We start from the raw sequence: 21319 nt of genomic DNA on the forward strand, positions 1-21319 counted from the left end.
CTTTGACTTTAAAAATTGCAAATCAAACAAACAAAACAGCTGATAATGTCACCCATTTTTTTTCAACGCTGCGCCACGACGTAAGCGAGTCGATTCGTATCCGATAACCGATTGATCGTTGCACGATAAGGCGATCTTTACGCATGTGTAACATACGATCAAAATATGTTATACGCATGTGATCGTTTCTATGCAGTGCTAAATGACGTCAATTAAAAAAAATATTGCTAATCATCACGGAATCCAAAGCGATTTAAATCAAGATACAGAAAGATTTATCGCATTCGAAATATATATATATATATATATGTATATGTATATCGCAACAAAGATAGTCCGATATTCGTCTTTTAACACTCTTATCAAGATTCAGATTCCTAACCGACACCGTGTTATTACATCATGCATAACGTGATAGATCGTATATACATGTTTTATGTATATTACTCGTGCATCAATACAAACATCATGATTTATTCAAAGTTTGTTTACTTTTTATGCTCTCCGGATATGCAGATGAAACTTTGTTCTTCTTTACGAAGTGATTATTTTGATAGTATTACACATTCTGCCGATCGCAAACAAGTTTCCACTTATTTATTTACAAGATCAGAATTTTTCTCATGGAAAAATCATTAAACAGCGATAAAAATTGGAAGATGAAAAACTTTGGTTATTTCCAGATAAGAACACATTTCCTCTTCGATACATTTAGAAACTTAGATAGAACTTATCTTCTGTACGTAAACTTATAATGACGGTGCACTTTATAATAAATACAAGTGATGTGTGGTAAAAATAATAAATAAAAATTTATAAATTTTTATTATAAATAATAGAAAATTATCAAATATATGAAATAAAAGTATTATTCTTTTTTTTCTGGATAATAATCTTTTATATATATTTTCTCTTTTAATTCTTGATTGTTTTATCAAAAATGTTGATAACATCACACTGGTCTTACAGAATGTTTCGACATTATCTAACTAGACATCTAGTTAGTAAATTAGTATTTGCAAGATGGACAGAGAAGAATTAAATTCGCTCTGAACACGAGGAGTAGAAATCCTTTATCAAAGAAATCAATCTGGTGACGAGACCTGTCAGAAAACTGCCTGACAAGCAAATAATTGAAAAAGCTATTTCTTTTTTTTTCTACGCTTAATTTATAAATAATCCTCTTTCGGATCCCGTTTGTCACAAGCAGCTTACACACACACCGAATGAAAGTTCATAGATAAAATATACAATGGTGGTATACTTCAACAACGCTGCCCGATAAAATCCCTTGAACCGCGTTCTTCTGCAAACATAACATAATTCCCGAACAAATTTTCACGCAAATCTCCGTTATTTATTTATTAACAAACACACGCTAATGGCCAATGAACAAACTTGCATTTTGCCAGACTGCAGCATATTGTCTGACCTAACAGCTTATCGGTATTACATAGACTTTTCTGTCAGAGAGATATTTCTCTCCAATCAGATTTTCTCTCTTCGCAGCGAATAAATGAAACGATGATTTTTAAGATGAATGGCCGTAATATTTTTGTCCGCCACAAAAATAGAATTCTCGCATGCACATTTTTCTTATTCAAAAAAAGAAACGCGATACATGTGTGTAATACAAGTCGCGCATTGTGTGCATGTATGTTACCGTACTTTTCAACGAATTTACGATAGATTATAAATCATATTACACGGCAATATATCTCGCATGCTAATATGCAGTTGTGTATAGAGCATCCTTCTCATTATACATACACATCAAACGTATTGTATGCGCGGAACTATCTATTCGTTATTGTCGGCGATCTGTCTCGATTGATATTGCAGCATTTGAATACCTTCGATAGTTTACTTGGTCCGTATCGATTTGTCTGTATTAGACGACGTCTGTTAGATAATGAAGATTGTCAGGCATGCCATGTATATTAGCCAAGGATACAAGCTATAAAGACATAAGATAATTTTATATTCTCTTTTGAAATATGAATCTTATTTTGTATCATGTTCTCTGAAAAAATTTTTTTAAAAATGATTTACAAATTTCCTGAGATAAATAGCCTGGATTTTTATGGAGTATTGATATAGCGATATGAATCGTTCTTAAATATGAATACGGTAATCAGAAAGTTCTTGACACGGCACAAAATAGATCTTATTACATCGTTGATGTAAGCGAAATTAAAAATATTATCGTAGCGCAAATGCTCCTGGCACTCACAATATAGACTAATTTCAAACAGGTTTTTATCTCAACACGGTATTTTAATTTAAATATTAGCCGCGCAGGGGAATATTTAATCTCAATGTTGACTTGTAAAAAGTCGCGGAAGAGAGACGAGAGCGTCTAATTATACTTTCATTTATGATAAATCTATTTTAAAGTGGCCAGAAGCTTCGTATATATTAATCTTACTTCTAGCACGACCTATGCATCATTTACATATTCCGCAATAAAGATAATGCATCTTTATTTAGGCTCCCGCCGTGTCTGCCACCGTGTAATTAAAAGCCCAGATAAGAGTAAAGCTCGGGCGCAGTCTTCAACGTGAAGAATGGCATCGCTGACATTTCTGAGTAACGTTACCGAATGATCTCGATGTTCGCGATCGTTGTTTAAACCGCGGCGCGATACATCGACGAACAAAAAGCCAGCCATCGAGGGGGAGAAAAAAAAGAACGATCGGACGACCGGGCGTGAGGTTAATGACATCCGACAAGAAGTCTCCGCACCGGCAGCGTGGAATGATATCGCGCGGCGGAATACAGAAGAAAGGGAGAAAAAGAGAAGGAGGGATAGAGAGAATGAGAGAGAAGGAGGGAGTGACAGGTGTCAAGCAGCGGAGGGGCGCGCGGGGTATTTTACAAAACGCCACCCCTTTCTTTCAACCCTCCCTTTCCGCGAGCGCAGCATCCTCTTCGACGTGCGCTGGTCTCTTTAACTATCTCGTTTTTGCCCTTTCCGCCGGATCTCCCTCTCTCTCAACCCCCGGAGAGCAAGAGAGAGAGAGAGAGAGAGAGAGCTTCGCGGAGCGTTCGACGGAGGCTTGCGCAGAGCGACGTGGTGCTCAAACGAGGAGCAGGCATCGGGCAACGGGTGGCGGCGTCGTCAGTCGTCGTTGTCACGGGAAAGCGTGGGAGAGCATCGGCGGGAGTAAGGGAGTAAGGGACCAAGAGAGGCTGCGGACAGCGGACGAGAGAAAGAAGGCGCGACGGCGCGCGGCGCGAGTGAGACGAAGGGGTGGCGAGAGAGACAGAGAGAGAGAGAGAGAGAGAGAGAGAGAGAGAGCGAGAGCGAGATATATATAGAGCACGCGCGTCTCCTCTCGACATCGACGCAACTGGGTGGCGCAGAATAGCTGCTCAGTGCTCGTCGAACGGCGCCGCGCTGCGACGGGATCATGCCGCCGCGCCCTGCGCCACCGATCGACCGATCTCAGGTACGCGAGAGAGAAAGGGATTATCTATATTCTCTTTAGCGAGCGGAGGCGTCAGCCTCCGCGTAAGAAGGTCGTCGCCGCGACGAGCCGCGGTTTCTCGCGCGAGAGACTCGATCTCTCGCGGGGTGAGACCACGAGCGCGGGGTCTCGCGTGCGCGGAACGCAATTGCCTTCGGGGTGCATTGTATTACTTTTACGAGAGTATATACGTGAAGCAAGAATTTGCGTTTAATGCTCCCGAGAAGAGCCTCGGTCCTCGTTTGGTTGCGTCAACCTACCGTCCGTTGTCAGGGACGGAGATATTCCGCATATACGGTGACTAAATACGAGAGGAAACATCTCTTCTTCCATGATGCGTGCTCCGCGAAAGTTTCACGGATGTCTCACGCGGCCGTCCGGTCTCTCGGCGAAATTCCTTCTACGATCCTCGATATTCCTCGTCGTCGATCGAGGAAAACCGTCCGCGTCTCGCGAAATAGAACGCGCGTATCGCGTATTCCCGCGAGTTCCGCCGCGAGCTTCCGTATCTCTTGCTCGTAATACGCGAGAGGCTGTCCCGGGGTGTATAGGTAGGGAATAACGAGGGAAAATGGGTCCTCATTCCTTCGTAATTTGCCACATAATTTCCCCGGGGGATGCTGCGATCTCGTTGTCGGCGGTCCATATCCGCGACTTTAATAAATTAATATATCTACTTTGCTAGGAAAGGAAAGAGAATGTTTTCTCTCCGGAAAATGATGAAGATGATCGAGAATCGGTCTGCCCTCGACTTTAGTTTTCTTTAATCTTCAAGCTCCTCGCCATATAATGTTCTGAAAATCTACAATTCGATTTAGGTATTCCCGGAAGTATCCCTTCTAGATTATTTATAAACATCTTTCTTTTGACATCTTTGATATCAACGTCAGATGATTTACTATTTGCCGGCGGAAAACAAATCCTCCTCGGATCAAATCAAATGTTTCATCGCGAATTTCTCCGTATTCGTATGATTCGGCAAATGTTAAGGCAAATGTTAGGGGAGTACGCGTGTTTTGGGCATACACTCGGGGCAGGGGGCGGGGGGAGGCTGCGAGAAACATTACGCGTCTCGTGAGAGCTTTTACGCGATGATTATCGCGCTAAGATGTTCCTCGAGAGAAGTGATTAGAGCGTATCTTCAGCCAGGCACTTTGGTCCGTGGTATCTTCTATCAGTCGCACGGCGCCGTTCAAATATTTGTTAATATTTTTATGAGAGAAATCGAGGGACGAGAAACGTGCTATATCGAGAGTAGAGCTCTTCTTTCTTTTTAACATTTAAATATTTATATATATATATATATATATATATATATATATATATATATATCTCTTTTATAGCTCTCCTTTACATTTAAATCATTTAAATGTTACATCATTTAAATGTTACATATTTTAATCCTGTAATCGGATAATAATTGAAAATCATTTTGAATTTTCAAAGAAAATTATGGTTTAAATAAATCGGGAAAGATTTCAAATAAATATGTGAAATTTATAGCGTATCTATATTTATAGTATATAGATAATATTAATTTGCAGCGCTTAATATTTGTCATTTTTGCGCAAAATTTTATCTGTAATCCATAATATATTTCATGTACAATCCGTAATTTATCCATTTAAATTATTGATTACAAGAGTAAAAAAAAGAAAAATCTACAAAGGGCAATTCAAAATTTAAATTGATTTCAACTTCATTGTATTTATTTGCGAGAACAAATCTTTTATTTATCTTGCAGGGATCTTCTTTATTCCGTTTATGCCTGTTTGCAAAATACTTGTTATCATAAGCCTCGTCATTCTTTCTCAATGCAAGCAACAAGCAGTTATTTACAATTGTTTACAAATACGCGTAGGTGGTATATATATGTGTGCGAGGACGCGCTCCAATTAAATATCTCTACTCTCTTGCAAAAAAATTGTTCACGCGCGATCGAGATTATCCGTCCCTATATATATATATATATGTATGTGTCGTAATTCGATTGCGGCGGTTTTTAGGTCCATTACAATGACAGAGCGCGCTCGGTGATGACGGAGATGCTGGACGTGCGCTGGCACGTTAGTGAATTTTCGCCGCAGGAAAGAGGCATAGGGTATTGATTATCGTGAATGGCTTTATAAATAACTGATCGTGTAGGAGCACCCGTCGGAGACGCGTAAATATCGCTCGACGACTCGTTCTTTAAAATCGCTCCGATGCCCCGCGATATCGGGATTGTTTTCGATCGAGGAAATCGCGTCGATGCTTGCATCGCGAAAGATCTTAAGTCGTGTTCTTTTTTTTTCTCGATATTGGAAGAAAATTATTATTTTTTATCAACGGAAAATGAATCCCTGCAAATCAAAGTAGATAAATCGGATCGCGAGGATACTTTGTTTCTGCGAAATTAAATCTATAAGCTAAAAAAAAAAAAAATAATCAGAAATTGCATTCGAAATATCTGTATGTCGGCTATAAATAATTTCTTTTGGCGCGCGATGTAATAATTAAAAATATCAGGTGTTTTTTTTTTTTATTGAGAGCTTTATTAACGAATAATTGCGCAATTTAATCTAAATCTGTTTTTTTATCCGGCAAAAATGTATTCCACGAAGGTTTATTAAATATTTCATTTCATTGTTAATTTGTGTGTCGGAAAAGGAATTCAATACTTACGTAGAAAAGATTTACGGAAAATGCATCAAGGAATTACAAGATTACATTATCTTTTATCTAAATTAAATGAATAAAGCGCTGGATGCTTTTATAAGTTTTTGCGTGTAATTTTTTTGAACCTTTTTTTCGGTAACTATGCTTGTGGGATGGTTGGATATCGTAATCGATTAGACGATGTTCTTTCAAAATTATTGAAGGTAACGATGCGCAATATATAGGACGGCAGTAATAGATTGACCGGAAGCAAGTTGTCCGTTCATTGTACACTCGTGCGGTATCTCTTCTGCACGGAATAATCTTCTAGTACGTGTGTATATCGGTCAGTACCGTTGATAAATGAAAATTACCGTGTATGATGCGATGATGGACGAGCTATTAATGCGTGTCTTTCTCTCGATATTAAGAGGTTTATCCGCCCTATCACGCGCTTCTATTGTTATTGCTACCCGTGCCGATAAATTTCGTTATTTGCCTTGATATCGATCGACGCTTTATTCAAGAGTTTAGAAAAAGATTAGAAAAAACTCACACGTAAGAGATAGAAATTCGATGCACGAAGGACATCAATAAACACTCTCAACAATAAACACATTCAACAGGATGCGAGATTTTATGTAAAAAAAAAAAAATCATAAAAGTCTTATATAACTCTTCGGCAATTTTAAATTGCATTCACATGGTTTACGCTTTCATTAACTATCGCGACGTGAAAATGTCAGTAGAGAAAAAAACTTGTGATTTCTTTCTTTACATGCGGATTTGTATACATTGAAATGTGGAATGAGCTTAATTTAAATATTGCTCTTTCTCTCTCTCTCTCTCTCTCTCTTTCTATGTGTTAAAAATACACCAAATAGGATTATATCATTTTAAATTGAGACGTCCCACGTATCTCAGCCCGCGCTTTCAAAATGACATCACATTTTATTATTTGTAAATATAATCACTCGATAAATGTCAGCGTGTCATTTTTTTCATTTCTGCAATGAATATTAATAAAGGAATTTTGCAATATATATATATATATAAATTTTATTAAAATATTGAAATATTGAAATAAAATTGTCGGTTATAAGGAAGTTGGAACGTAGCTTGAACTTATTGCAAAAAGACAAATAATTATTTCAATTACACAAGCAACTTTTCTTTTTCTTTAACTTTAACGAATAAACTCGTTATAACTTACGCTGAATAAATTCTAACACGGAGAGAGAAAGCAAACTAAACTTTTTTTGGCAATACTTTTATCGAGAAATATTACTTCGATCGAAACATAAATTCTTTGGACTGAAATGAATCGGAGATGTTGAAACGACGTGCATAGCTAGAAATTTCATGAAAGTATAGATTTACTCGGTCGATTTTTAATCGTCTTTACATAACGAATAACGTTGAAACTTGCGTGTCCAAACAATTCGATGATATTTGGTTTCATTCTCAGTAAATATGATTTAAATTTTCGATAAATATTGAGGTTTGCGTAATGTTCAATTTTCAACGTAGTAACATAATATGAATACATCGCCATTATTCATCGGTAAAAGACATTCAAAGACGTTTAACGTAACGACAGTTCTTTGAAATAAAAACTTTCATCGTATCGAATACCCGTCACCTGATTCTTTATATATATATATATATATATATATATATATATATATATATATATATATATAGGCTGCGTGTCAATCGAACTTTTAGCCTGTCCATTGTGATAATGGACCTCGAATTGGTCTTTGATAGGGCACTTTGCGGTGTCTCTGTCTCGATATCAGCGATTGACGAGGGATCCTAATTGCTCGTTTAATTTATCCACGCATTTCCGTCCCATCTTTGTCTTTCAGTAATGTTAACGGTAAAATATTTCTTTATTCGAAAAAATATGATCTTTATTACATCTTCATTACTTTAGTACATTTGTTACATTCTCAAGCATAATTAAATGACAGAAAAATGACAAAAGAAGAAGAAGAAAAATTGATTGGGGGAGGGGGGAGGATATTTTTAATTCTCCCCGGAATGCTCTATATATATATATATATATTAAATGAATGTACCAGTGATCAGTCGTTGAGGCATTGAAACGATTAGTAAATCCATAAAATCTAAGCTGTGTAGACAAAGTTAATACGCAATTAACTGAAAATTATACTAATCCAAAATGCAGAAAGACATTTGTAACTTGCACGTTATATAAATTTTCGCGATAACATTGAACGCTGTATTTGCAACAACTGTATCTTTGTAAGTATCATCAGCATGGAAGTTGTAGGTATTATAAAAAGTGGGTTGATAGCGGTCATAGATACGAAGAACTAAAGATAAAAACATAGAAGAAATGCAGGCAATGCGTCCGCTTGCGCTGCCTGTATTGCTGCAAACGTTATAAAATTGAGAGAACCTTGTAACTAAGAAATGTATCGAAAACGAGAATCCCTTTTGCTCCTCTTGCCGATTGTTCTCATTTTCATGAAGCCGAACTGCCGACCTTTTACGGTACACATTTCGAATTCTCAAGATAGAGAATTTAAAAATCGAACCGGGACTCACTCACAGAGACATTTGAAAGCAAGCATAGTCAATAGGAAAATTTGTATATTACAAAAGTGCACGAGTTACATTTATATTTTAAAAGTTTCGTATTATGTACTATATTTTCTTTCTGCTTTTCGCGTAGAAAAAAAAATTTGATTTGCTTCATATAATGCTTTTCCCTTCTTTCGTATTATATTTATATTTCTCATCTCAAAATTTAATTATGTCAAAGCTTATACCTCGAACACACTAAGCGCTCTAATTCAGCCAAGATATTTGCATATAATTTTAGACCACAGTTCGAAGAAGGACATTTCAAAGATTGATATAATATATCGAGCACGAGGAATATGTCGAGACCTATCGGTTTGAATTATAAAGATAAAATTTCGCGATTTCAATAAAAAAAAATAATCGAAAAGTAATTTACAACTAGGAACGTTAAAGCTTGGGAATAACTGAAGGAGAATGTTCGATGAAAATATGCAAATTAGTGTGGCACGTATAACGTTGCGCTACTTAAAAGCTGCTTTTGATATTATGCGAGTACTTACTATAATTGCAGCCAAAAACGTTAAACCGGCAAGATTACATTTTTGTTGGCCTTCAGTTGACTACAAGTTGAGAAAGTGTGTGTATATGCGTATATATATATATATATATATATATATATATATATATATATATTCAATATATATATATTTTATATATTTTAATTATTAATTCAATATATATATATATATATATATATATATATATATATTGAATGAATAATTAAAATTCCGAACGGATATGTAAGCCGAATGAAGCGTGCATGTATTTCTGGTGGTTGCTTAATTCGGTTTATACATATACGTTCGGAATTTCAATTTATGAAAATTACGAGGCTTTCAAGCAGCAGCTGCTTATAGCGTTACAATCTTTGTACCGAAAAGATAGCGAAATAAGCTTCCTTAGAGTGAACAGCAATTTCCCTACAAGAGGGATCCATCAGCGAAATCCGGCAAGGGAAATACATGCGATAGAGCACGGTTATATGTGTGTGCGGCACGAGATAATATCACGTTCAATTCTCCTTCTTATTGCGTAAAACTCGTTCTGTGAAATGTGAAATATATTCGACGACGTATGCATAGAATGGCCGTACGGTGAACTTCCTAAGAATGTATTATGCTTCATTTTGTATAGCTCCGAATCTTTTCCAGATCTTTGGATTTATATTTTCGTCGTAGAATTTAAATTATTTCTAAAAGACTGCATATGTGTAATGCACTGTATATTAATATTATATAACAAGGAATGAAGACAAAGTGTTGTTTGAATTTATTCAAAATTAAGGATATCTATTGCAGGTTGCGCATGTCAGATAATGAAGTGATTAAGGCGAAACAGTTATCAGATTACAACTACTCCATCAAACTAGCATGCCGCGTAAAGTGAAACGATTAGAATACCTAGTAAAGCTTTAAAGCCGAAACAGCCGAGAATTGGCTATTTAAAAGTGATAGAAAAGTACTTGTCTTCAAGTTTAAAAGCTTGTTCCAAAGATTAAGTATGAAAGACGCCCGCATTTTATGGCACAATTCATTTATTTTTCTCATTTAATGGTAAAGTTATAAATATCTGCATTTCGCATGAACAGTCGAAGACGATTATTTCATGAAATTGTCGGGTATCATAAATTTCAGTCAAGTCAATCGCTAGTTTGCGATCTCTTGTGTACATTTACGAGCAAATTCGACTGAGAAATGAATCCCGTAGGAATCGATCTGCCAGTTTCGTGAGTAGTAAATGCGAAATCTTGCTGGAATAATAAATAGAATGCGAATTTACGACGGGAACAATACAGATATATATATTTTTCGAGAAACACCTTTCCGTGTTCTCTTTTTTTTTTTTTGCAATACATTACATTTTTTTTATTATTTATTTTTCTTCCTTATGTTTGTTTAATGTTTCTTCATCAAGATTCCCTCCTATTCTATCTATGTTTTTTTTTTCCTGTTCGCAAAGTATCCTTACCTTCTCTTTTTTTTCGATTCAAGATATTTTTTTATATAATATATTTTTATAATTTTTTTTTTTATATTAATATTTATATATTAATAGATTTTTATAATTTTAATTGTATAAGAATTTTTATGGGAAATAGACTATGTCGTGAATTAAATTTAAATCTCACTCAAGACGTATTTCAAAACTTATCGTCAAATAATACTTTGCACGATATATTTTATCTCTCATTGTCGACTACACGTCACGGCACTTTTCTCAAGGATATTCGACATCTGTTATAAGTGCGTCTCTCTACTTTGTCAAGTTGTAGGGTCGAAATTCATTTCGCAACAGAAACTTGGCAGTGACAGTGCCATCCCGTGTCGTGCGATTTAAATCTCTCTCTTTGTTTCCTCGATCTTTATGCGCGTAGACGTTTGTCCTCTTTTCGAAAAATCGAACATTTTTCAAAGTGGAAATTTGCTGCAGACGAAATATAGAACGTGCCATAACGTCGATTTAACTGCTTAAGGCGACGTATTGTCACGCATAGAAAGATCTTCGTGTACAGAGAGAGTATATATTTTCTGCAAATCGTAATAACTTTTCTCTTCAAATAACGAGCAATGATTATACTCATTACTTTAATTAAAAAATATTACGTAATGTACATTTGTCATCTGATCCTTTTTTTTTTTTTCATTACCCCATTCGCGATTATAGCACTGTGAATAGCGTAAAAATTTATTTAGTACGCTGGCATGATAATAAATTCTGGCATGAATTTTCCTTATTATTTCTGAAAACAATTTTATTTATTATTTGAATAGTTTTGTTATAATTTTTTTATATAATATTATTAAAGCGCTGATGAATAAATAAATGAATAAATAAATGAATAATGCTTGCTGATAAAAGAGAGGAAAAGGACGTTGGCAAACATTACGAATAAAATGCGTATTGTAATTTGAAAAATTAAAAAAGTCAAATATAATTTTTACAATGCGCTTTAAAACACATTGTTCTCTAAAATCATTTTCTCCGTTTAATTTATAGCACTCGAATTTGCGAGAAGCTTTCTTCTTCCCGCCATAACAGCGATTATATACAAGATTGCGCGAAAGATTTTACTACTTCGCCGGATTCGCGCGAAAACTTTTATCACTTCGCGTTAGCTTGAAATTCGCAAAACGACATCCTTGCGAAGCAATCTCTCTCTCTCTCCCTGAACGCGATCGGTCTGTACTATTTGTCGCGTCTGCTTTCACGGTTGTTATAAGTTTGCTGCTGCAAAGCATCTCACTTTACAAATGCGTATCTATGTATATATATGGACAGATCTTCTCGCGCACATTCTTCTGAAACTGGGTTAACTCTCGAATTAAATTTTCCCTCACCGCGATAAAACCCACTTCGGGGCGGAAAAAAAGGTGGAAGTAAACTTTTCGATGCGGCGCGATTTGCCGTGTATTTACGCGTTCCATTTTATTGCATTTGTTCAATGCGAGTGTCGCGGTACGAACGCAACTCTATTTTTATTTGTCGCGTGCATATAAACCAACGGTAATGTAAAAATCAGTGACGCTTGACATAACAGAGGATATAATAAATTAGGATTAATGTTTATAATTTATAGGATTTTATTTCAATTTCTCCGATATTATCGGAGGTGAAAGATTATCATTCGCTTTTATCGAAAATCTATTCCTTTCGAATTACATGGGAATTTTTTATCTCGCGTGAAATTTTAGGATAAGTTTCACAGTATAATGGTTTGTGTGCTTTTCATTGCAGGCGGTGTAATCCGGGGAGCCGATGATCGACTTGACCCGTGATCCTTGCTGAAATCAGCTGATCGATCGTCGTAAAGCGAGGCAGGGGATCAAAATGTGACGTCCGATGTGTCTCTGACGGTTTCGCATGAACGACCGGACGCGTATAGCGCTGGACTCGATAGTAAGTGATTTGCCGTTGTTGCGAGGAGATTGCATAACAGATTGCGTAACAATCGAAAAATCATTCGATGGAAAAAAAAAAAAAAATAACGATAGACGATTCGCAGGCAAAGAATTAAGGCCACGACTTTGCCGTGGAAATTCAATTATTTCAGAATACTTTGCCGGAACTTTCTTCCGATTTCTGGCTTACTTCCAAAGCCAATTGTACCTTAATTTTATTTGCAGCGAATACAATCGAGGGTGATTTTCTTGCATCGTGCATCGGCCATTACATAGCGTGATATCTCGTATGGCTAGAAACGGCCAAGCCGATTTTCTGTTTATTCCTTCAAAGTTGTTTGCCCTTTCCGCCTTACTTTATTTGGATTTGCCAAATATTTTCACACTTGATTTACAATGATTGCAATTATTCAGGGAATATAATCTCTCTCTCTCTTTTTCTTCCCGCTTCTCGTTATGATAAATATTCTTTAGATATTGTTGCTGCAAATCGAATCGTGTATTGATTGAGACTGAAATAATTTTATGATTACGCAAGCGATTTAAAAGCCAGCTGACCCGGTTTGTGATTAATCAGTCAGGATAGGTTCCGAATATTCGACAAGTGCCCTTTCGCGTTCATGCCAATTACGCCTCATCGATTGCCATCGAGAGACAGAGGCATGGCATTCCGCTGCTCTGTACTCGAAACGTTATGAGTTACAGTAGGATCAACTAATGAAGTGAACGGTGCATGCTAATGCGAAGCGTGTAATTCTAACAGTATTATCTTCTTGTTATTGTCTCACGTTAAACGAGATCAATCGATGTTATATACATGGATTACTTCTCGTGTCGGTGCTCGAAATAATGAGGAGTCAGTTTTATGCAGGCAACATTACTTTATATTTGCCTTAAGGAGAATATTAAGAGGAGGAAACTACGGTTTTTTAACGTTCAAGGAAATGCGCTTTTAGCGTTGAATGTTCAAGAGGAAATCATAATAAATTGTTATAATGTGCGAATTAACAGGCTTATATCTCAATAAAGTCGAGCAGTAAATATTGCAATGTAACAAAAAAGCCATGCGCCATTTAAACCGGATTTTAGAATTGAAGTCGATGGGAACTTTCTGTTCTAATGAAAACTCGGAAGCAACTGCTAGAGTCACTGCAGTTGACGTACTTTAATTGGGATATTCTAGTTATAAGCTTAAGCAAACTAAAATCCTGTAGTGAAGTTACACCAGACAACATGAGCGAGTCAGATGGATCTGTTTCTCTTGAAATTAAATGTTTTCCTTTCCCAGGGTTTTCAATTTATTACTAATATTATTATTGCAAAGTACAAAAGTAGAATAACGTTTGACGTATCGAAAAATTAAGAAACTTGTAAAATTAAAGGAATTGGAACGTCCTACATTGGAAAGTCGCGCGTTTAAAAGAATTATATTGATAAAATTTTCCATCGTGCAATTTTCCATAATGCAATTTCGACGAAACAGTGCGCATAATTGATTCTAAAAGGCGATAGAAATGTGTAATGTGCCGGTTGAGAATGCGAGATTGTCGCCAGCCACTTCTGATTCGTGTGCAAAAGCGCATAAGAAAGTTCGCCACCGTCACGTAACGTTACATCGTATCCAGGCTGCGGCACGTAAAACAGAATTTATCGATTTCGCGAAATTTATCCCACGTGATACTGACGAAAAGTGTGCAACCCCATTTGTAATCCACGCCTCGCAGAATTTTAAGGACAGCAATTTATTATCGGCGCGATAGACACGACGACGGACAGATTCGTCCTTAAGAGGGGGAACCACTGTAAAAATACTTATTTTTAAGAATTTTTTTCTGGTAAATAATTGATTTTAAAATCACTTTATTAGCATCACAAAGTATATAATTTGAACTACATCTTGTAAAATTTTTGTTGAGAAATATTATAACTACAATAGCCAATAGTGTCACTTTAAAAAAACGTGCATAGCGTGCCAATAAAAGCTCTGAATAAAAAAGAACAAACATTTTCTTAAAATGTAAGACAATAGCTTTAGTTGCACGTATGGATTTGAATAAAAAATCATTTGTTGCAAAATAGCGGACTTTTGAAGGAAAAAGTATAAAAATTAGTGAGACATTGATCTCTGTTTTTTAACATTGCAAAAAAACAAATTATTCAATCAAAAATTCCATACGTGCAACTAAAGCTTATTGTCTTATATTTTAAGAAAATGTTTGTTTTTTTTTGTTTCTTTGCCCCGTTACGAATGCGCCCATTTTTTTTTTTTAAATTACTCACAATATAAGCTATTATTGCTATCAATATTAATATTTTTTAACAAAAAAAAATTTCACAAAAGTTAGTTCAATCTATGTACTTCGTGACATTAATAATGTGATTTAAAAAAAGAAAGAAATAAATTATTTACCAGAAAAAAAATCGTTAAAAATAGATTTTTTTTCAGCTGTTTGTTCCTCCCTTTAAAAAACACACCCTAAAAATTCTGATAAAACATATTTGCGCGAACTGTGCGATGTTTTTCGGGAGAATTTCGACGCTGCTGCAATTTCCTAAATTTTCTGTTTAGCTTATAATCCGGTTGAACGTGAAACTCGGATAATGATGGAGTTATAATCGAATTTTAGGGCGCGCGTTCACTCATGGACGATGTTGCGGTGACGAGGAGGGAGCTCTCTATTCTTCTTTTTTTTCTGTTTTTTTTAATGCAAACTTGTAACTCGGTGAAACTCACCGAGTTGTTACGAGCGAAATTGCGTCGTGGTTCAACTCGAAATACTTCGCGACAGAATATGCATTGTTCTCCAACTCCGGCCATCCTCGTCGCGTCCTAGTCGCGTGATTAATGATTTTTGCGCATTAATTATTATGAGTAGTTTCAATGTTACACGCGCGGTGATTTTCTTGAAAGTTTATAAACGCGTTGCATGCGAGGAGAGAGAGATGATGTATGTGTGTGTGTTTCTACATGAAGATTTGCATGCGAGACAACTGAAACGTGATATACAAAGGTTGCTGTATCGTGTGTGTTAACCGCAATTCGCTGCGTTATTAATAACCTCCGCGCTTAAGAATTCAATCTAATCAATCGTGTATCCAGCTTCGCGGGTAAGTGGCACGCGTTATCGTCGATTTTTAGAATCAATCTCGATGCCTTCTCTTTACACAAACATCGAGCCTTCGGAATGCAGAACCTTCCTGTGTACGCGCTCGAAGCACGACGAAATCAGCGCGGTCGAGTCGGATGAGCTTAACAAAGTCGATTTCAAACGGATGTTAGGTATTATGAAAGTTCCCTGATTGCTTTAATCAAATACCAGCGGCTCGATACGGTAGCTTCAGTCTGTGAATATTTCATCAACTGAATTCCTACGAGAGCTTTTAGCGTTAATTTGGCCGTGGTTTTTCCATCGATTAACATCTCAACGCGCGCGATATCTTTTTTTTTTTTTTTCACTTTGCGGTTCACTGATTCGCCGAGCTGACTACTCCTTTTGCATGCCCCTCTGAAGAGTACTCCCGGGTACTTGGCGATGCTCTCATCAGCCCTTCGGCATTAAGTAAATCAATATTTGCCTTCTAGCTGAACATGTGTAATAATTGAAGTTTGACAGTTCTCTCGTGCTTCAGATTAGTCGGCGCGGACAAGACGAGAGAGAGAGAGAGATAGAGAGAGAAAGATAGAAGGGCCGAGGATGATGAAGTACCCGAACGGTTTTGACATGACGAGTGGCAAACAAAACGTAGGGAGCGATGTTTTCGCGAATCTCCACGTGATAATTGCGGAAATGAAAGAGGACGAAAGGCGTGAAAAATATCTCCGCCTTGCGTTGCGCGTCGAGCGTAATCTCTCCTCGATAGAGAAAGAAAAAGAAATTCCAGTCGTAAAGGATTCGCGAGGATTCGGATTTCTCGGACGGCGCGATATCGTCGTCCTCAAACGGCGCGGAAAACCGCGCGAGAGTGCCCAGAATCCTATTCATTGATGTGATTCATCAATCCTAATCCTTTTCGTTGCGGAAAATCCTACTTCACCGTCTCACGGGACGTTCATCACGTTTCTCTTCTCGAGAGAAAATTTACGCGCGTGTGTCGTTAAACCGTATACTTTTATCGGCGAGGTTTCCAGTCGAGCCGAGGAGAGCGTGACAAAGTCGTGGCGCACGAAAATGGAAACATTTTCCGCGCTTTGGGACCCTTCTTGCGGCCTCTCTCGTGCAGAAAATAATACCTGCTGCGTGTAGCCGAATGTATATGCGCCGCAATCTGCGACTCGATAATTTATAACGTCAGGAAAAAGCGTCGCTGCCACGCTTGACGTTGCGATTTATTAGCGACGTTAATAATTTTACTCGTTGTTTTCAAAGCAGTTAGCTGTATAACGTCTGGTTTTTATTGAATATGCATGTGAATAATTATAATTGCTTAACCCTTTGACTCCGGAGCCCGTTTTTAATTAGTCGGTTTAAACGCTGTTTGAAAAAAAAATTTATAATTTCAGATAAATTGAATGAAAAATCTACAAAAATTATTCGACGGTAAAGTTTGAATTTTTTATTTAAAAAGTATTTGAAGTATAATTATAAAACAAATAATGTAGACTCTATTTAAAAAGTATTTGAAGTGAATTATAAAATAATATAGACTGAGATGCGCAAATTTAAAGTGTTTGCTCTAGTCATCTCTGATGATATTTTTTTGAAATGTATCTTGATCGATACATCGCAAGTGATTCGACAACTCGGGGAAATTGCAATCTTCCCGAAACTTTTCAAACCCTTTTACACATACACGCTCGCGCGGTATGTGTCTTTTTAGCGATTCGACATGGTCTGGCTAAACCTAACTCTCTTCGATCAGCCTTATAGATTGACGCTGAAAAGTTTGGTTGACATAAGTAAATTGGATTGGCGAATACATTTCCGCAAGGTGAAAATTTCAACGAAGAAACACAAAGTTCGTATTAATTTTTGTTTGAGATGACGTTTCGCTGTTTTAGTTCGCAATCGTACCTATTACTAGAAAAGTACAGTCGGAATTTATATTTTGCATATTGAATGCTACTTAAATTTCATATACAAACTAAATATACGTTTTTGTGTGCGTTTGAAAGTCAAATTAACTTTTGCATATTTAAATTAATCACGTTATATCAGAGCTCTTTAATATCAAAGTTAACGAGCGCCCTTTTATAAACATTGGTGCCGTTCAACGAATGAAAGAAAAAAATAAGTAGAAAATTGTGCAAATTCCTTCCACTTCCTTCTCTTTAATATCAGTAAAAATATCTCATGTAAAAATATTTAGCCCGATATCTCAAAATTTGCGAAAGTTGGAGCAACCACATTTCTTTTTAAATTTAAAATTTCACAAAAAATAAACTCTCATCAATTCCCATCAAATTCAATACCAACCATCCTTTAATGATATTTTATTCATATAAAAATATTTAGACTGATATCTCAAAATTTGTGGAAGTTAAAGCATGCACAGACATTTATTGAAAAAAAAAATTCAAAATTTTATAAAAAATAAACCCTTTCACCGATCCTAGCCAAGTACAATATCAACCAACCTTTAACTCTATTCGTATAAAAAAAATTTAGCCTGTTATCTCAAAGTTTATGGAAGATAAGAGCAACCACGTCCTTTTTGTGCACACGTACATATACACATATGGACAATTTGTAAAAATATGTTTTTTCGACGTTTTAGAACATTAGCATGAAAATTTGAAAAAAAAAAAAATCCACAAAAGCAAAGCTTCCTCTATGAGGAAGCAAAAGAAGAGAGATAGAGAAAAAGAGAGAAATAGACTTACCAACAACAATGACATTATACAGAACGATTTGATTCGCAGAGGGTATCCTGGACGACATGAATTCAAGCGGAGAGTCTGGCGGAACGATGTCCGACGATTACGAGGTGGGGGGCTGCAGTGTCCCGGAAGAGGAGACAGGCTCGAATCTGCCGACGTGGGAGGCCGTGGTGGCCACGTTGACCTTGAGCTTTCTCATAGTCGCGACAGTGTTCGGCAACATGCTGGTGATCCTGAGCGTGTTCACGTACAGGCCGCTACGGATCGTCCAGAATTTCTTTATCGTCTCGCTGGCAGTGGCCGATCTCGCGGTGGCGATACTCGTGATGCCATTTAACGTAACCTACCTGCTACTGGGCAAGTGGATCTTCGGCATTCATCTATGCAAACTGTGGCTGACGTGCGACGTGCTCTGTTGCACCGCCAGCATCCTCAATCTCTGCGCGATCGCGATGGACCGTTACTGGGCGATCACCGATCCAATCAACTATGCTCAAAAGCGCACCCTCAAGCGAGTTCTCGGCACGATCGCCGGCGTGTGGATCCTCTCGGGTGCTATCAGTTCGCCGCCCTTAGCCGGCTGGAACGACTGGCCGGAGGAACTGGAACCAGGTACGCCCTGCCAACTCACCAGACGCCAGGGCTACGTCGTATACTCGTCCCTGGGCTCGTTCTTCATACCATTGCTGTTGATGAGCCTTGTCTATCTGGAGATCTTCCTGGCGACGCGCAGGAGACTGCGGGAACGAGCTCGACAGAGCAGGCTGGGCCCGGTGCAGTCCACGAGACACCGCGAGACCGACGACGCCGAGGAATCGGTCAGCTCGGAGACAAATCACAACGAGCGCTCGACGCCCCGTTTGCAGGCGAAGCCGTCGCTGATCGACGACGAGCCTACCGAGGTAACGATAGGCGGTAGCGGAACCACCGCGTCTACCAGACGTGCCGCCGGTGCCGGTGATGCTGTGGCCACCTCGGCGACCGTCTACCAGTTCATCGAGGAACGACAGCGGATCTCGTTGTCCAAGGAGAGACGCGCGGCGAGGACCCTGGGCGTCATCATGGGCGTATTCGTTGTCTGCTGGCTGCCATTCTTCCTCATGTACGTCATCGTGCCGTTCTGTCCGGCCTGTTGCCCATCGGATCGGATGGTGTACTTCATCACGTGGCTCGGTTATGTCAATAGCGCTCTCAATCCCCTCATATATACGATCTTCAATCTCGATTATAGAAGAGCGTTCAGGCGACTGCTGCGAATGCGCTGAGGTTCTTAGGATTTGTCGACGCGGAGCATCCTCGCGACTGGCCGATCTCTCGAATCTCTTGCTCCAGTGACAGCAAGCGAAGCGGAATCTCGCGGTGATCGATTGATAGGAGTCGCCGCTCTGTACCCGCGGGACTTTCGTCCGCTAATCAAGTCGAGAGTCATTAAATAAGTTCTTCGTCCAGGGAGAAGCGTATTATTTGCGCGTAGCCGCACGTCGCAATTAACGGAAATTTTGACGCCTCGCTTACCTCGAGATTGCTTGTTTGCCCGCACAGCTCGTTATATTATGCGGTAAAAACTTAAACGCAGTCAGCACAAAGACGACGATGAAACGAGAGAACCCGGAGCAAGTAAGTTACCGGATCGTAAATTGATGGAATTATTATCCTTTCACGACAAGTTACGAACCGATCCTACGAAACTTGAGTCGAGGCGGTAATTTATTTTTAACTAAGCGTTTAATTAAGATATCGATCTTAGCGCGAGCAGCAATATTCGTGTTAATGAGAGCAATGCGTAGAAGAAATCTCTGTTTTTCATGTCGAAAAAGAGAGAAATTTGCGCGCAAGTTTCATTAATTCTCGTTCTGTCATATTCAAGAATGACAGGGAAAAATGAATGATTTTTGTTTACGCGAAAATTGTTAAAATTGATAGGATTAATCTAGACTCCTAATATCGTGGACCCAAAGAAAATTTTTTAATTTGAATTACGCGACTTTCAAAGTAAATTTAAATTTCGAACAAAAACTAAAACGCCAGGAATCTGAATTCCTTCAACTGACATAACGGATTGCCGTGAAAATTCTAACAGAGCAACGTGCACTTATCTATATAAGTTTCGCGAAAATTTATCAAGAATTTCAAGAAGAATGTTGAGGGAGGAAATGGATGTAGCTTCATCCGAGAGATGCAGGCGGTGCATCGCAATCAAGATTGGCAGCCGGGCCAGCGCTAATTCGTCCCTGAAGAGTTGCCGAGGGCAACAAAGTTGCGAAGCGAAATTTTTCGCGGGTGCAATAAAGGAAATTATGCCCCCCCTCCCCCCTTGTGTTGGCCGGCTACCCCATCTTCCCCTAACATCATCGCGAGAGGCTCCATCAGCTTCACACCACGAATCTCTCATCTCGCGCGGTTTCAGAGATTAATCTACAGCCGTTAGAAAATGATTAATGATATTGAATTTAGCACTCTCGAGAAAACGTAATAAAAGTACGATCTATCACGGTCAACAATGCTCACTACCGGATTTGTAGACCGGAATTGAGGTCATGAGTCTCGCGGGAGAGACTCGCGTTCTCGCCGATCTCGCGAGAAGCCACCCTCTTTCCTTCATCCCTCGCGCGACAATCGGCGATGTCCAGGGAGGGGAGGGGAGGAGGGAGGGGAGGGATTTCCGACCCCGGATGAGGTTGAAAAACCCTCCTTTGGATAATATGTCGGTTTGGCGGAACGCGCGTGGGAGAAAAATCGGGACGTGCTTTTCTTACCAACGACAACGGAGAAATAATCGTGCGTACATTTTAAGTAGACTCGATCGGTAGACACGTGCGTGCCTATCGATCGTTAACAAGTATTACGGTTGTGAATAATTAATTACTCAGCCCATAAGT

General features: G+C 38.3%; 1 protein-coding gene across 2 annotated transcripts; it reads left to right on the forward strand.

Annotated features, from left to right (window-relative positions):
* Positions 1-3182: 3182 nt before the first annotated feature.
* On the forward strand, positions 3183-21058 carry LOC126857846 (tyramine/octopamine receptor). Of its 2 annotated transcripts, none has more exons than XM_050607668.1 (3): positions 3183-3240; positions 12459-12620; positions 18483-21058. In XM_050607668.1, the coding sequence occupies exon 3, from the start codon at positions 18500-18502 to the stop codon at positions 19703-19705; it is 1206 nt and encodes a 401-aa protein (XP_050463625.1). In that variant the 5' UTR covers positions 3183-3240; positions 12459-12620; positions 18483-18499; the 3' UTR covers positions 19706-21058. The 2 variants fall into 2 exon arrangements, with proteins under 2 accessions (XP_050463625.1, XP_050463624.1); XM_050607667.1 differs by lacking the exon at positions 3183-3240 and adding an exon at positions 3394-3452.
* The last annotated feature ends 261 nt before the right edge of the window (positions 21059-21319 follow it).

Source organism: Cataglyphis hispanica, chromosome 23 (genome assembly GCF_021464435.1).
Source record: "Cataglyphis hispanica isolate Lineage 1 chromosome 23, ULB_Chis1_1.0, whole genome shotgun sequence".
Classification (NCBI taxonomy): Eukaryota; Metazoa; Arthropoda; class Insecta; order Hymenoptera; family Formicidae; genus Cataglyphis; species Cataglyphis hispanica.